Genomic DNA, 18,208 nt, shown 5'->3' on the forward strand with positions numbered 1-18,208 from the left:
CAGGTGAATGGCCTCTCTCCAGTGTGACTGCGTCGATGCATTTCCAGTTCAGAAGGGTAACTGAATCTCTTCCAACAGTCCCCACATTTCCACGGTTTCTCCATGGTGCCGGTGTCCTTGTGTCTCTCCAGGTTGAATGCCAAGTTGAACTCTCATCCACACAAGAACACATGGACGGTTTCTCCCCACTGTGAATGGTGTGATGGTTTTTCTGTCTATGTAACTGGTTAAAGCTCTTTCCAGTCTGTTCACTGGAACACTCACTGTCTGTGTGGGTCTCTGTGCTTTTCCAATCACACTGATATTTGAAATCTTTTCCAACAAACTGAACAGACAAACATTACTCCTTCCACATTCAAAGACTGTGATATTCAGGTTCTAAAGAATTGAGTGACTCTGTCAGATCTTGATGTTTGGTTTGAGTTTTCTGTCAGCCAATCTTCGGCTTCTAATATCCTGTAAAAGGAGTTCACAAAAGCCATCACTGTCAGTCCAGGATAGAAATTCTGAACAGACAATTCTAATTCCTCTGGAACATTTTTCCCTCTCTTGTTCCCCCAAAGCTGGAAATCCCAGTCCCACACACTCTCCCTCCTCCCTGGGCTGAAATCCAAACCCATCTCACCATCTATTTCCTCCACTCCCAGTTTTCTCCCTCCCTCTCCTCTGCCTGGGTTCAGTTGTCCAGCTCCTGTCTGCAGACTGACAATAAAACCAATGGGTCTTATTGGGGGATTGAGGCCTCCACTCACCCGCCTGAGTCCAGCTTCAACCTGCACTGCGCATGCTCCAGCTAACAATGGCTGGGGAGTGATTGACGGCGGGTCACGACCAATAAGAAGAAGGTAATCCGGGTCTGGATTTACCCAGCAGCCGGCCGCCATCGTGGGAAAGGAAGTTGGGTCTTTTGTTCTTGGAACGGATCGCTGGGGCGGCCATCTTAGGATGGGAAGAAGGAGTGGGCGGGACTTCCTCCCCTGTGACAGTCCCGGGGCAACCGGCGACCACCACCACCTTGAGAATGGAAGTCGGGTTTTTTGTTCCTGGCGTGGAGCGCTGGGACAGCCATCTTGGTTAGGGAAGAGGGAGTGGGCGGGGCTTCCTCCCCGATGACAGACCCCGGGGCAACCGCCTCCATCTTGGGAATGGAAGTCGAGTCTTTTGTTCTTGGAGCAGAGCGCTAAGGCGGCCATCTTAGTACGGGAAGAGGCAGTGGGCGGGTTTCCGCTCCGGTGACAACACCCGGGTCACCCGGCGGCCGCCGCCATTTTGTGGCGGCGATTCTCTATCCGGGTCTTTAGTGAAGGACAATGAGCTGGAGCTGAGGTTGGAAAGTGTTCAGAGGAAGGTCTGAAATCAGATTTACAGCCAGATATCTGTAAGAACCACAAAATTCACATTCAGTATGTTTGGCAAATGAAATCACAATGCTGCAAACACTCAGTTCTGAAGAAGAATCAGATTGCATTGGAAATGTTAACTCTCTTTCTCTCTCTTCACAGAAGCTGCCAAACCTGCTGAGGATTTCCACAACTTTCTGTTTTCACTTCACATTTCCAGCTTCTGCAGAGTTTTACTCAAATTATTATGTTTTTGAAATACTGTTACATAACCAGTTAAGAGTAAAGCAATTGTCACCATTTAAATGTCCAAATCAGTGATATTTATTTGTTTAACTGAGACTGGGCTGTTCAGGAGCAAAGTCAGAAATCACTTCACAGAAAATATAGTGAAATCTGGAATTCTGTTCAGATTCTGTCAATAGAAACTATAAAAACTGAGATTCATAGAAGTTTGTGAGATGAGAGTATTAATGGTTATAGAATTAAGGGAGATGGATGAATTTAACAGATCAGACATTTGCAAACTGAGCTTAATGTCTGAGGTTGAACTGATTCTGGTTTTGTTTTGAAGGTGGTGTCGGTTTCCTGTCCTGTCGATTATCTCCACACCCGCTGGTAATTTGCCGGAGGTGAGATCATAATTTTTATTTGTGTCATGAGTAGGCTTACTTTAACACTGCAGTGATTAACTATGATTAACACAAATTGATATCACTTGATTTTTATTCAGAATTTAATTTCTCACAACAAGGTTGGAATTAATGAACACCATAATAACAATAACAACCTTTATTGTCACAAGTAGGCTTATATTAACACTGCAATGAAGTTACTGTGAAAATCCCCTAGTTGCCACACTCCGGCGCCTGTTTGGTAAATTGGGGGAAAATTCAGAATGTCCAGTTCAACTTACAATTCACCTCACGTCTTTTGGGACTTGTGGGAGACCCACGCAGGCACGGGGAGAACGTGCAGACTCTGCACAGTGACCTAAGTGGGAATCGAACCCAGGTCCCTGGTGCTGTGAAGCAACAGTGCTAACAACTGTGTTACCGTGAAGGGGAAGAGGGTTGGTGCAGTGACACAGCCTTGTCTGATCCCAGTCTTCACTGAGATAGTGCCTGGGGTGTTTCCATTTATGAGAATCATGGCTTGTGTGTCATCATTGTGCAGGCGGAGGATAGAACATAGAAAAATACGGCACAGAACAGGCCCTTCGGCCCACGATGTTGTGCCGAACCTTTGTCCTAGATTAATCATAGATTATCATTGAATTTACAGTGCAGAAGGAGGCCATTCGGCCCATTGAGTCTGCATCGGCTCTTGGAAAGAGCACCCTACCCATAGTCAACACCTCCACCCAACACTAAGGGCAATTTATCATGGCCAATCCACCTAACCTGCACATCTTTGGACTGTGGGAGGAAACCGGAGCACCCGGAGGAAACCCACGCAGACACGGGGAGGATGTGCAGACTCCACACAGACAGTAACCCAAGCCGGAATCGAACCTGGGACCCTGGAGCTGTGAAGCAATTATGCTATCCACAATACTACCGTGTTGCCCTTAAGAACAAATAAATCCACACTATATAATTTTACCGTAATCCATGTACCTATCCAATAGCTACTTGAAGGTCCCTAATGTTTCCGACTCGACTACTTCCACAGGCAGTGCATTCCATGCCCCCGCTACTCTCTGGGTAAAGAACCTACCTCTGACATCCCCCCTATATCTTCCACCATTCACCTAAATTTATGTCCCCTTGTAATGGTTTTTTCCACCCGGGGAAAAAGTCTCTGACTGTACTCTATCTATTCCCCTGATCATCTTATAAACCTCTATCAAATCGCCACTCATCCTTCTCCGTTCTAATGAGAAAAGGCCTAGCACCCTCAACCTTTCCTCGTAAGACCCACTCTCCATTCCAGGCAACATCCTGGTAAATCTCCTTTGCACCTTTTCCAAAGCTTCCACATCCTTCCTAAAATGAGGTGACCAGAACTGGATGGTGGCCAATTTCTGAGGACAGCCAAATTTGAAGAACATACTGAATAAAACATCACTTTGACGGTGTAAAGTGTGTTTGTGAGGTCAGAAAAGACCAAGAACTGCGATTGGTGCTGTTCCTTGTGTTTTCCTTGGGTTTGTCAAGTAGTGTAGATCACGTCTTAGGTTTTCTCCCTTCATGAGGCACCAAACTGTGACTCTGGAAGGAGCTCTTTGGCCACGAAGAGGAGATCATTGAGGAGGATCCTGGCAGTGATCTCTGTGGCAGACAGCAGGGAGTCGCCTGTGTAATTACCACAATCAGACTTGTCTCTCTTGAATATAGTCACAGTGTCTCTGAGATCCCTGGCATGCATTCATCTTCCCAGGTGAGGAATATGAGATTGTGTAGCTGTGCCAGGAGTGTAACCCCGCCATGCTTCAGAATTTCAGCAGCGATTCATTCTGCTCCAGAGGCCGTGTTGTTTTTCAGCTGTTGAATGGCTTTTTCACTCCGCTCCAGATCGGGGTACCACAGGGACTGAGCCGGAGAGGATACTGTGGAATGGATTTGAGGACGTTGAAGCCAAAGACAGAGTCTCGGTCGAGGGAATCTTCAGAATGTTCCCTCCAGTGAGCACTGACTGACTCTCTGTCCTTGATGAGTTCCCCTCCACACTTTGCTCTCAGTGGGATGGGCCATTGACTGCTTAGGTCATCAATTGTATTGGCAGCGCTGGTGAAACCATGCATGCCATTATTTTCCATGAGCTCTTGGCTATCCCTCATTCTTTCTACCCTCTAAAGGCTTCAGAAACTTGGAAAACCTAGAGCAGGCACCTCAAAAGCACTGGAGCAGTACTTCCAGCAGTGCCTTCACAAGATGCTCCAAATCCAGGGGCAAGGAGGGCGGTCCAACAGAGGAGAGGGATGAGAAAACTGGGAGTGGAGGAAAGAAAGTCGGGGGCAGAGGTGAGTGTAGTGGCCATCACTAAGGAGAAAGTGCTGGGGAAGCTGAAAGGTCTGAAGGTGGATAAAACACCCAGTCCGGGTGGACTACACCCCAGGGTTCCGAAGGACATAACTGCGGTGGTTGTGGGGCCATTGGTGGTGATCCTTCAGGGATCACTGGAGTCAAGGGACTCCCGGGGTACAGGGAAGTGATGAATGTCACACCCCAGTTTAAGAAAGGCAAGAGGTAGCAGATGAGACATTTTTGGCCGGTTAGTCTGACTTTGATTGTTGATAAGATTTAGAGTCCATTGTTGAGGATGATATTCCGGAGTTCTTGGAAGTGCATTGTGAAATAGGACGGAGTCAGCACGGCTTCATCAAGGGGAGGTCATGCCTGACAAATCTGTTAGAATTCTTTGAGGAGGTAAAAAGGAAGTTAGACAAAGGAGAGCCAGTGGATATGATCCATTTGGGTTTCCAGAAGGCCTTTGACAAGGTGCTGTACAACAGGCTGCAAAATAAAGATAAGAGCCCATGGTGTTAGGGGCAAGGTACTTGAATGGTTAAGAGAATTAGTTGACAGGCGGAGAGTGGGGATAAAGGGGTCTATTTCAGGATGGCAGCCTGGTGACTATTGGTGTTCCACAGGGGTCAGTGCTGGACCACAACTATTCAATACATTAACGATCTGGAAGAAGGTACAGAGGGCACTGTTGCTAAGCTTGCAGATGATAGAAAGATGTGTAGAGGGACAGGTAGTGTTGAGGAAGCGGAGAGGCTGCAGAAGGACTTGGACAGGTTAGGAGAGTGAGCAAAGAAGTGGCAGATGTAATAGAATATGGAAAGTGTGAGGTTATGCACTTTGGAAGGAAGAATCGAGGCAAACTATTTTCTAAATGGGTAACGACACATTGTTCGGTGAATTGGACATTCTGAATTCTCCCTCTGTGTACCCGAACAGGCGCTGGACTGTGGCGACGAGGAGATTTTCACAGTAACTTCATTGCAGTGTTAATGTAAGCCTACTTGTGACACTAATATAGATTGTCATTATTATTATTAGCTGGAGTACTGTGTGCAGTTCTGGTCGCCACATTACAGGAAGGATGTGATTGCACTGGAGGGTGTGAAGAGGCGATTCACCAGGATGTTGCCTCGGATGGAACATTTAAGTTATGAAGCGAGGTTGGATAGGCGTGAGTTATTTTCAATGGAGCAGAGAAGACTGAGGGGCGAGGTGTACAAGATTATGAGGGCCTTGGACAGGGTAGATAGGGAGCAGCTGTTCCCCTCAGTTGAAGGGTCAGTCACAAGGGAACACAAGTTCATGGTGAGGGGCAGGGGGGTAGGGGGGTTTTGAGGAAAAACCTTTTCACCCAGAGGGTGGTGACAATCTGGAATGCGCTGCCTGGGAGGGTGGTAGAGGCGGGTTGCCTCACATCCTTTAAAAAGTACCTGGATGAAGACTGGCACGTCATAACATTCAAGGCTCTGGATCAACTGCTGGCAAATGGGGTTCGGTAGGTAGGTCAGGTGTTTTTCGTGTGTCAGTGTTGGATTGGATTTGGATTTTGTTTATTGTCACGTGTACCGAGGTACAGTGAAAAGTATTTTTCTGCGAGCAGCTCAACAGATCATTAAATACATGAAAAGGAAATAAAAGAAAATACATAATAGGGCAACACAAGGTACACAATGTAACTACGTAAACACCGGCATCGGGTGAAGCATACAGGGGTGTAGTGTTAATCAGGTCAGTCCATAAGAGGGTCATTTAGGAGTCTGGTAACAGCGGGAAAGAAGCTGTTTTTGAGTCTGTTCATGTGTGTTCTCAGACTTTTGTATCTCCTGCCCGATGGAAGAAGTTGGAAGAGTGAGTAAGCCGGGTGGGAGGGATCTTTGATTATGCTGCCCACTTTCCCCAGGCAGCGGGAGGTGTAGATGGAGTCAATGGATGGGAGGCAGGTTTGTGTGATGGACTGGGCTGTGTTCACGACTCTCTGAAGTTTCTTACGGTCTTGGGCCGAAATGTTGCCATACCAAACTGTGATGATAGGATCTGTAAAAGTTGATATGAGTTAATGTGGACATGCCGAATTTCCTTAGTTTCCTGAGGAAATATAGGCGCTGTTGTGCTTTCTTGGTGGCAGCGTCGACGTGGGTGAACCAGGAAAGATTTCTGGAGATGTGTACCCCTAGGAATTTGAAACTGCTAACCATCTCCACCTTGGCCCAGTTGATGCTGACAGGAGTGTGTACAGTTCTTTGCTTCCTGAAGTCAATGACCTGCTCTTTAGTTTTGCTGGCATTGAGGGATAGATAGTTGTCGCTGCACCACTCCACTAGGTTCTCAATCTCCCTCCTGTATTCTGACTTGTGCAGACTTGATGGGCGAAAGGCCTCTTCACTGTTGCTGTTGATACAATGTTAGGTGGCATTGTAGGCAGCTCAGACGATGGCATAAAATTGCAAGGAGATATTGACAGACTAGGTGAATGGGCAAATTTGTGGCAGATGGAATTCAATGTAATCAAGTGTGAGGTTATCCGTTTTGAACCCAAAAAAAAAGAACAGAGGACTTTCTAAATGGAAAGAGGTTAAGTACAGTGGATGGCGAAGGTGCACAGATCCTTAAAAAGCCCCAAACAAGTGCAGAAATCTTCAAAAAGGAATGCTAGCATTTATATCCAGAGGATTGGAGTATGAAGTCACAGAGGTTATGCTGCAGTTATATAAAACCCTGGTAAGACCCCACTTGGAGAACTGTGAGCCATTCTGGGCACCACACCTTCGGGAGGATATTGTGGCCTTGGAGGGAGTGCAATATACGTTTACTAAAACGATACGCCACGATACCTGGACTACGGGGGTTAGGTTACGGTGAGAGATTATTGATTGATTGGTTTTATTTATTGTCACGTGTGCCGAGGTACAGTGAAAAGTATTGTTCTGCAGACATTCCATAAAGATCGTTCCATACATGAAATAAACCCACAGGACCTACATAAATGCACAGGCAAGGGGTGAGCATACAGAGTGCATTACTACTCAGTAGAGAAGATGTGTGAAGAGATCAGTTCAGTCCATAAGAGGATCATTTAGGAGTCTGGTAACAGCGGGGAAGAAACTGTTGTTGCACCTGTTAGTGCGTGTTCTCAGACTTTTCTCTGATGGGAGAAGTTGGAAGACTGAGTAACCTGGATGGGAGGGGTCTTTGATTATGCTGCCCACTTTCCCAAGGCAGAGGGAGGTGTAGACGGAGTCAGTGGATGGGACGCATGTTTGTGTGATGGACTGGGCTGTGTTCACGATTCTCTGAAGTTTCTTACGATCTTGGACCAAGCAGTTGCCATACCAGGCTGTGATACAGCCAGATGGGATGCTTTCTGTGGTGCATCTGTAAAAGTTGGTAAGAGTCAATGTGAACATGCTGAATTTCCTTAGTTTCCTGAGAAAGTATAGCCACTGTTGTGCTTTCTTGGTCGTAGAGTCGGTGTGGGTGGTCCAGGACAGATTGTTGGTGATGTGCACACCTAGGAATTTGAAGCTGTCAACCATCTCCACCTCGACACAATTGATGCAGACAGAGATGTGTACGATACTTCGCTTCCTGAAGTCAATGACCAGCTCTTTAGTTTTGCTGACATTGAGGGAGAGATTGTTGTTATGCCACGCCACTTGGTTCTCTGTGTCCTCCTGTAGATATTGAAGATGTCGAGGGATATGGGGGATAGTGTGGGAAAACAGTGCTGTGGTAGATCAGCCAATGATCCCATTGAATGGTTCAGGCTCGATGGGCCGAATGGCCGACTGCAGCTCATATTTGTTGTGATCTCCTGGACAGGAATCTGTGAGCTTGGGTCTGTCAATAAGCCTGAATCAGCACCTTCAGAGAATAGGGAAGGTGAATGTTAGATACAGCAGAGTGAGAATGGAGGGAGTGTGTGGGATGGAGATTTACAGCTTTCAGGGAATAAGAGAGAGGAAAAAATGTGACATAGAAATTAGAATTGTGTGTTCTGAATTTCTGTCCTGTACTGACAGTGATGAATTTTGTAAATTGTTTTTACAGGATATTAGACGAGGAGGAATTACAGACAGAAATCTCAAATGTTACGTCTCGATCTGACAGTCACTTGATTCCCTTTAACCTGAATATCACCGGCCTTTGAATCTAGAAGGAGAAACGTTTGCCCGAACTGCCAGCTAAAGATTTCAAACATCAGTGTGACTGGAAAAGCACCAAGATCCACACAACACACACCCGAGTGAGAGTGTTCCACTCAACTGACTGTGGAAAGAGCTTTAACCAGTTACACAGCCTGAATAAACATCACAACATTCACAGTGGGCAGAGACCATACCCTGTTCTGAACTGATTGTCCAACCTGGAGAGTCACGAGGAGACCCAAAACATGGAGAAACGGTGGAAATGTGGGGACTGTGGGAAGGGATTCGGAGTCCCATCGCAGCTGGAGACTCATCGACGCAGTCACACTGGGGAGAGGCCGTTCACCTGCTCTCAATGTGGGAAAGGATTTACTCAAGGATCCCACCTGCGGACACATCAGCGAGTTCACACCGGAGAGAGGCCGTTCACCTGCTCTCAGTGTGGGAAAGGATTTACTGAAGCATCTATACTACGGAAACATCAGCGAGTTCACACTGGGGAGAAGCCATTCACCTGCTCTCAGTGTGGGAAGGGATTCACTCAAGTAACCGGCCTGCGGAGACACCAGCGAGTTCACACTGGGGAGAGACCATTCATCTGCTCTCAGTGTGGGAAAGGATTTAGTCAAGTATCAAACCTGCGGAGACACCAGCGAGTTCACACTGGGGAGAGGCCATTCACCTGCTCTCAATGTGGGAAAGGATTTTCTCAAGGATCCAACCTGCGGAGACACCAGCGAGTTCACACTGGGGAGAGGCCATTCACCTGCTCTCAGTGTGGGAAAGGATTTGCTCAAGGATCCCAGCTGCAGACACACCAGCGATTTCACACCGGAGAGAGGCCGTTCACCTACTCTCAGTGTGGGAAAGGATTTACTGAAGCATCTATACTACGGAAACACCAGCGAGTTCACACTGGGGAGACGTCGTTCATCTGCTCTCTTTGTGGGGAGAGATTCAGTCAGTTATCCCGCCTGCGGAAACAGCAGCGAGTTCACACTGGGGAGAAGCCATTCACCTGCTCTCAGTGTGGGAAGGGATTCACTCAAGTTACCGGCCTGCGGAGACACCAGCGAGTTCACACTGGGGAGAGACCATTCATCTGCTCTCGGTGTGGGAAAGGATTTAGTCAAGTATCAAACCTGCGGAGACACCAGCGAGTTCGCACTGGGGAGACGCCGACCACCTCTCGATGTGAGACGGGATTGCATGTTTCATCGCATCTGCTGTGACAACAACAATTTCACAATTGATGACAGGGGTTGGATTCTGTTGTTATTGTTTCTGCTCTGCATCCAGGACTGCATTTTGTTCATTCTGACAGGTGGTCAGGGGGATGGTCGGAGGGTTTCTTTCTGCTGGACTGGCCGGTCTCACCACTTTGCCTCCAGTGGGCTGATGCTCTTTGAGCCTTGTTACTAATACCTGGCTTCACATTGCACAAGGATCACAGAGTGAAAGGGTGTTTGGAAGTTTGAAGATATTTAGTTCCTATTTCTGTTTGGAACCTCCCAAAGCATGCCATGGTGCCATGGAGATGGGTTACCTTTTTTTTTGGTTTAATTTACCTGGATCATGGTGCCAAGGACCCGGGTTCGATCCTGGCTCTGGGTCACTGCCTGTTGGAGTTTGTATATTCTCCCCATGTCTGAGTGGGTCTCGCCCCCAAAATCCAGGGTAGATAAATTGGCCACGGTAAGTTGCCTCTCAATTGGAAAAAAAGAATTGGGTATTCTAAATTTAAAAAACAAAATATCTTGGTGTTACTCACTTATCTGGGTGTTACTTACACAAGAAAACTATCTGGGTTTGAGGGGCAAGTTGTCTGAGGTGGACTGGGAAACTGGTGGGAGACAGGGAACAGCTAATATTTTAGGAATTATTACATATTTACCAGGGGGTCAGTTAGCTCAGTTGGCTGGACGGCTGGTTCGTGATGCAGAGCGAGGCGAACCGTACGGTTCGACTCCCACACCGGTTGAGGTTAGCCATGAAGGCCCGGCCTTATCAGCATTACCCCTCACCTGAGGTGTGGTGACCCTCAGATTAAATCACCACCAGTCAGCTCGCTCTCGCTCTTGCTTTCTCTCTCAAAGGGGAAAGCAGCCTGTAGTCCTCTGGGTATTTTGTGACTTTTATTTCACATTTATACAACAAATATAGGTTCTATTAAGGAACAAAATTCCAAAAGGAAAAGTGATACAACCGTGGCGAACAAGAAATGTTAAATGTTCCATTAGATGGAATACAATGTGGAAAAGTGTAAGGTTATGCACTTTGGAAGGAGGAATGGAGGCATAGACTATTTTCTAAATGGGGAAATGCTTAGGAAATTAGAAGCACAAAGGGACTTGGGAGTCCTTATCCACCATTCTCTTAAGGTTAACGTGCAGGTTCAGTCGGCAGTCAGGAAGGCAAATGCAATGTTAGCATTCATGTCGAGAGGGCTAGAATACAACACCAGGGATGTCCTTCTGAGGCTGTTTATGGCTCTGGTCAGACCCCATTTGGAGTATTGTGAGCAGTTTTGGGCCCCGTATCTAAGGACTGCTGTCCTTGGAAAGGGTCCAGAGGCGGTTCACAAGAATAATCTCTGGAATTAAGTGCTTGTCGTATGAGGAACGGTTGAGGACTCTGTGTCTGTACTCATTGGAGTTTAGAAGGATGAGAGGGGATCTTCTTGAAACTTCTAGGATACTGCAAGGCCTGGATAGAGTGGATGTGTAGAGGATGTTTCCACTTGTAGGAAAAACTAGAAGCAGAGGACACTATCTCAGACTAAAGGGACAATCCTTTAAAACAGAGGTGAGGAGGAATTTCCTGAACCACAGGGTGGTGAATCTGTGAAACTCTTTGCTGCAGAAGGCTGTGGAGGCCAATTAACTGAGTTTTTAAGACCGAGATAGATAGGTTCTTGATTAATAAGGGGATCAGGGGTTATGGGAAAACGGCAGGAGAATGGGGATGAGAAAAATATCAGCCATGATTGAATGGCGGAGCAGATTTGATGGGCCGAGTGGCCTAATTCTGCTCCTATGTCTTATGGGTACACCCCGGCGTCTGTTCGGGTGCACTGAGGGAGAATTCAGAATGTCCAATTCGCCTAACAGCATGTCTTTCAGGAAACCAGAGCACCCAGAGGAAACCCACGCAGACACGGGGAGAACGTGCAGACTCCACAGTGTCCCAAGCCGGGAATCGAACCCGGGCCCCTGGCGCTGTAAATCAACAGTGCTAACCACTGTGCCACTTTAAATTTAAAGTGCCCAATTTTTTCCCAATTAATGGGCAATTCTGCGTGGCCAATCCACCTACCCTGCACATCTTTGGGTTGTGGAGGTGAGACCCACGCAGAGAATGTGCAAACTCCACATGGACAGTGACCCGAGACTGGGATCGAACCCGGGTCCTCGGCGACCTGAGGAAAAGTGCTAACCGCTGTGTCACCATGCCGCCCGTGAGGATTCTTTTGTAGCCAGTCCGGATGAAATGATCAGTCGAACACCTCGTTACTTTAACATATGTTTTATTTCTCGGCCGGGGCTAAGACCACTGTATCTCTTGAGAGTTACAATAGCAAGCCAAAGTCAATACATCTAACAGCAGTTCTTATACGTTTTTGGTTCATCTGAGGGCAGCTCCCTCGCATTCCATTTTGCTGAAGGCAGCCCCCCTTGCATTTCATCTGTGCTTTTAGTTTAATTATAATTATCTTCCATTAGATTGTGTTTTGTACTTAACCCTGTTGGGTTCTTTTCTCTTTCTCATTTTGTTATTGATATTTTATGAAAACCTTTAATAAAAATTATTTTTTAAAAAAAATTATTATTATCTTCCAGCCTAGCGCAACCATTCTCAAGGCCGTTACTGCAATTTGTCTGGTACAAAAACAAGTGACCTCAGCCTGTCTTGGCATTCCTTCACACAAAGCTTTACCTAACATTTTGTTTTTCCCGTAAAGTTTGATTCTAGCGCCAGACTACGTCATTCTATAGCTTGAGCCTACTTGAGCCATATTCTCATTCCCCCCCCTTTTATCATTTCATGATAACTTCTAATCCATAGCCAATCGTCTCAGTCTCTCCCATTCTATCTGTACTTCTATCATTTTCTTACGTTCCTCTGCACTTTCTTTCACATCCATTAACTCTTCAAGGCGCACTTCATGTTGCTGCATTAACTGTTGAGAAATTATTGCTGCACTGACACTTTTACACAAGCATTTCATTAGGAAGCTAAGCATAATTATTACAAGTATTACAACTACCAGGATTATCAATCCATGCACTAGGTAAGACCCCCATGATCCGGCAAACAACCAATCTAACCACCCATCTCTTGATATTTCATGCAGTTTCTTAACCTCTGTGCGGATATGATCCACGAGGTGGGTGATGTTCTCCGAACTATCGGGGATATAGGTGCAACATTCCGAACCGATCACGGCACAAGTCCCACCTTTGTTTGCAAGGAGGTAATCGAGGGCCATTCGGTTTTGTCGGGCTACGGTTCTTATTGCCACCATTTCATTATTTATCTCAGTCAATGCTTCAGTGGTGTCGTTTGCTACCTCTTCCAGGATTTTTGCTATCTTCCTTATTTCCTTTATTGCAAGAGCTACCCCGACATGAGGAAGCAGGATCCCAAAGTATCGTTGCGTTTTGGTTATTTCTCTCTTTTGTCGCTTCATCATTTGGTAATGGTCGCCTAAATTGGTGAGGTGGTGTATAAAGGGGACTACATACCCCAGATAACAGGATCCCGTCCAATTCTCTGGCAGCCAGGGATATGCCTTGTGGCCACAAATAAAATACGTCCCATTGTATGAAGTGAGTTTGTCCACATCAAATCCTTGGGCCATCAGGGAGTACTTGAAGGTACCTGTGCCATTTGCGTATGGGACGACCAGTGTACACCCATAAAACTGAGGAGACGTATATACGGGATAGACCTCGGATATGTTGGCCACCACAAATCTGCTCGCATTGACTAGCACCTACAAATATCCCTTTTACCACATTCCTTACCAAACATATTATTCCGAGTGGTCTTCCCATGTTGGTGGTATTAATGAGGGTAAGAAACGGATGCTGGTGGGATTTGTTATAACTTGGTTGGTACCACATCTCAAAGGTGTTCATTGGATAGCCCCCCTCTTTCCAAGGTCATGGGATATGGGGAGAAAGGATAAACTAGAAGCTGCCCCGCCGTCTGGGTGTTTTACCATAGATGCAATTCTTATAGTCCTGGGGGATTGACGAGTACCATCCTGGTAAATATACCATTCTACTGTTTCTGACAGGTTAAGGGGAACGGGTCTGAGGGGGAACCCTCCCTTAGCATGGGTCGGGATATGTGTACATACCCAGCAACCAGAAACATTCATATCCTTTGCGTACACATATGACATATACGTGTTTACCTGTAATTCCCCTTTTTCCCGCAGCCTTATCCTCCCTTGGTCAACGCATCCCAAGGGTACAGTCTTTTTTTTGTTTGTTTCTGCATCTATAGTCCCATTTACAGTTGACCTGATGACAGGGTAGGTTGCCCTTAGTCACTCCACTGATGAGTATGGTCCGATTGCATCGTTGTACATAGGCCGAACATCCGTCCGCAGGGGTCGCGTTCCAAGCTCCTTCTCCTGGGCCTTGACTGGTACACTGTAAGGTGTCTCCTCGACGGGTGATGAGTCCGTCTTCCCTTGGGGCCACAGGTTCTTCGCTTGGCCTCTCCTCCAGTTTCCAAAAGTTACGATAATAAGTCTGTCCTTCATCCCGTGAATGATGCTGAAGTTATTACCTAGGGCTCGGAACAGAGGGTTATTCTCTATTGCATTTTCACAACCTTACAATGGTGGGTGTGGATCCAGGCATTTCTGCCTTTTACTTTTACAGCAGTGGGAGTAGTGAGTAGGACCTGGTGTGGTCCTTCCCATCGGGGTTCTAATCCTTTCCAAACCCAGTTCCGGATCATAACGTACTCGCCTGGGTTAATGGTGACAGTACTGGATAAGGGGGGGAATCTCCCCATGGGCTGCTCGGACCCGCGAGTGGAGGCCTTTTAAAACCTTTGTTAGAGCTATAACGTAATTGGCCATTTCCGTGGTCATGTGGTGAAAGTTGACATCTTTTGGTTTGTCCTGATCCCATGGAGTGTGAAAAGGCCTTCTGTACAATATCTCGGCAGGGCTTAATCGGGTTTTTCCTGCGGGTGTAGCGCGAATTTGAAAAAGGGCAATGGGTAATAGTTTGAGCCAGGTAGCGCCTGTCTCAGCCTGTAATTTGGCTAGTTTGGTTTTCAATGTCTGGTTGGCGCGCTCCACCATTCCTGCTGCTTGTGGCCTATATGCACAGTGCAACTGTTGTTTTATGCCCAGCTGAGCACAGAATTCTTTGTTAATCTGTCCCACAAAATGAGGTCCATTATCAGAGCTTAATCGATATGGAATCCCAAATCTAGGAACAATTTCTCGCATCTTTTACGACCGTGGAAGCTTTGTTATCTACAGTGGGGTAAGCTTCTATCCATTTGCTAAATACAGCAACAATAACTAATACATGTTTATAACATTGGCATCTTTCCAACTCAATGTAATCCATCTGGAGTGTCTCAAAGGCACCTTCCGGTACCCTTTCACAGGGTATTGCTTTACCAGGATTATACTGCTGACATACTAGGCAACGACTGCTAATGTTTTGTGCTATATCTTGCAGTCGTGGATGCCACCATGTTTTAAGCAATACATCACCCATAGCTCGCGCACCACAATGAGTTGCAAAGTGAACACATTCGGTAACCCAGGCTGCCAATGCATCGGGCATACAAGTCTGCCCTGCCGGGGTGACCCACAATTTGTTTGCAGAATCATAACAACATCCCAATTCTTCTCATCGTCTTTTTACACAGCCAGGAGCGTCCTCCTGTAATTAAATGACGTCAGTGATGGTCGGCATTGGCTTTTCAGAGGGAGACTGACTATCTAGGTTTTTAGTCTGGCTCATCATTTTGGGGACCACCATGTCTTTTAAGCGAGAAGCCTCTTTGGCCTGATGGTCCGCCTGCCTATTGCCCACATCCACTAAAGTTTTTCCATTTGTATGTGCTGCACGTTTTATAACCGCAATCTGTTTTGGAAGCATTAGAGCTTGTAATAATTGTGTAATTAATTGTTTATGAGATATCTGAGTACCTGCTGACGTCAGAAATCCCCTGTTTTTCCATAATTGGCCAAAATCGTGTGTGACCCAAAAGGCATATCGGGAATCAGTGTAGATATTTACAATTTTATCTTTCCCTAATACACAAGCTCGAATAAGTGCAAAAAGTTCAGCCTGTTGGGCGGAAAAGGGAATTTCGAATGCTGCTGCTTCAAGCGTTTCTCCTTGTTGGTTAACAATTGCATACCCTGATAATCTATCCCTTTCACCGATGGATGAACTACCATCGGTGAATAGGTTCAGATCAGCATTTGGTATTGGTGAGTCAGCTTGTTGCCGAATAAGATTCTGTATAAGTGCCTCTAGTGAATTCTACAGGGATAGTCAAGAACTGTCAACTTAAGAGAACTGTCATTATTCTGAATATTGCTTTATTAATTTTAAGAAACCAACATCTCTTGCTAGTAGTGCCTTCTTTAATAGAATCGACAAATTCATCTACAGAAAACCTATATGTTTAATAAGTTATTGTGTTTGATATTTTAAAATAAATGTTTAGAATTAGCCTGGAAATTAAAACTTCAAACAATGGAAGCTGGTTTTACAAAAACCAAAACAACTCAGATTAAAAGGAACAGATCGTTCAAGGACACCTGATAACGGGAATTTGGCAGCAATCCAACTTTTACTCCCAGTCCATTTGAGCGACAAATTTTTATTTTTTGGAGTTTGGAGATGCGAATGGCATCATTCCAAGCTATACGCCTCTTTTTGCCTCTGCAAGAAAGTTAACCCTTTTAACAAGCTTTTGTGTATCATCCAGAAGATGTCAAAGTGCAGAATGTTGTACTTTCATTCCCAATAACTCTAAAGAAGTTAAAGATTTGGCATTACATATCCAAAAAGAAATCAAAAACTTGATCCACCCCAACTTATCTTCCAACTGTACCCCCAATGGATGAATTTGAGCTGAAATACTATTATTGAAATGTTACTGATCAATCAACTGTTTGACTGTTTTATATTATATAATTTATTAATACTGAATCAGTAGTATCAAATGTGATTAATTTATTAATTATAATAATTATTTTGAAATGCCTGGTTGTTGGGCCCCGGGGGTTGGCAGGGTCGTATGCTATATTGGGAACTTGCCGGACGGGAAACTGACACTGCGGCTGATAATCGTCTGGGTAATCAGGGAAATCCACCTCCAGTGCCCCCTCTTTTTCCAGGACTAACTCTTGATTCATCTGTGGGAATTGATTAGCATGGGTTTTAGAACGAGTGCGAGTCGCCGGACCTCCTTGTGACGGTGGAGGTGGTGATAGTGGCGGGGGAGCGGTGGATAAAGGGCTTGAATGTACACATCTTTAATGTAATTTCTAACATGGTCACACCAGAGGAATAAAGAGTTTTTTTTGTCTGAAACATCATTTGTTTTAGAACAGTTTAAACTACAATCAGAACCCTGGGAATGTAAGGTGGAGGCGGTCGTAGTGGCGGTGTAACGGTCGGTCAACCCCTATAGTGGCAATTTTCAGGGTCATCCTCATCGTCGCCCTCGGTCAAGGCAAGGCCGGCCATTTGACCGTACGGTCCTGATTTAGAAATGGGGGTTTTACAGACTTGGGTCTTTTTCTATGGTGGGCATATTCCTTTTTCAAGCCCCCCCCCCCCCCCCCCCCCCGCAGTCTTAACAATTCCCCCTTTTGTTAATTCAATACCCAATTTTAAAGCGTTAGCCTGCCAATTAGCCAATAAAGATGCATCTTTTAATTAATTTTTTGACAGTACTCCCGCCATAACTCAATCAATTTCTTAGCTGTGGAGCTATGGTTATGTTGCCAAATAATCTGCTGTCCCTCTATAACCGTAGGCAAATGTTTTGATCCTCCCAGGGGCCATTTCCCCTTTCCCAAATTTTTATGCAATTCTCCCGAGAACTGCCGCAGCTGCTGAAAATGTTCCGGATACTGTTCACAAAGAGTTTGAAGCTCGCTTCCACTATCAGCTGTGCTACCTAAAGTATTACCCATTGTCTCCTATCCTCGGATGATCCTTGTGGTTTCCTATTTAATTTTGGTAGCGATCCTAAATCGCCTATTCAATCAAGAATTTAAACGGGGTTATCCTGCCCCATTGCCCAATCAAAAGGCTAAATCAAACAGTTCGAAAGTGATTTTTAGAAGGTCAAAGTCTGGAAATGAAACATGAAAAGAGAAAGAGAAGACTGATTTAAACAGACTGACAGGGAATCAAATACAGAACTAACAGACAGACAGACTCAGAGAATTAAAGACAGAACAGATTTAAGAAATTGTTTGAATGTTCCGACAGGGCACGCAACGGTCAAGCCCTGTTTATTATGTTTTCTTTAGGTGTTATCCGCACCCTTAATTATATAATTTGGACAGAGTTATCCGTTCTCCGTAATATTCAATCTGATCAACCCGAAGTGTCGAACAAGTCTAGACACCGGTTGATATACTTATTTATCGAAAATCACCTTTTATCGTGACGGTATTAGGCAACCCTAAGGATCATCATCACTCATTTACCTACCCAGAGATTTAAGGAGCCCTGGTACT

General features: G+C 45.6%; 1 protein-coding gene across 1 annotated transcript; it reads left to right on the forward strand.

Annotated features, from left to right (window-relative positions):
- The first annotated feature begins 1,009 nt into the window (after positions 1–1,009).
- Positions 1,010–9,827, forward strand: LOC140421386 (uncharacterized). Its single transcript, XM_072506058.1, has 3 exons — positions 1,010–1,378; positions 1,915–1,972; positions 8,360–9,827. The coding sequence occupies exon 3, from the start codon at positions 8,703–8,705 to the stop codon at positions 9,687–9,689; it is 987 nt and encodes a 328-aa protein (XP_072362159.1). The 5' UTR covers positions 1,010–1,378; positions 1,915–1,972; positions 8,360–8,702; the 3' UTR covers positions 9,690–9,827.
- Positions 9,828–18,208: the final 8,381 nt, after the last annotated feature.

This window comes from Scyliorhinus torazame, chromosome 5 (assembly GCF_047496885.1).
Source record: "Scyliorhinus torazame isolate Kashiwa2021f chromosome 5, sScyTor2.1, whole genome shotgun sequence".
Classification (NCBI taxonomy): domain Eukaryota; kingdom Metazoa; phylum Chordata; class Chondrichthyes; order Carcharhiniformes; family Scyliorhinidae; genus Scyliorhinus; species Scyliorhinus torazame.

Coding starts and splice junctions, on each gene's coding strand:
- LOC140421386 (XM_072506058.1), top strand. CDS start 8,703: ATGGAGAAACGGTGGAAATGTGGGGACTGTGGGAAGGGATTCGGAGTC.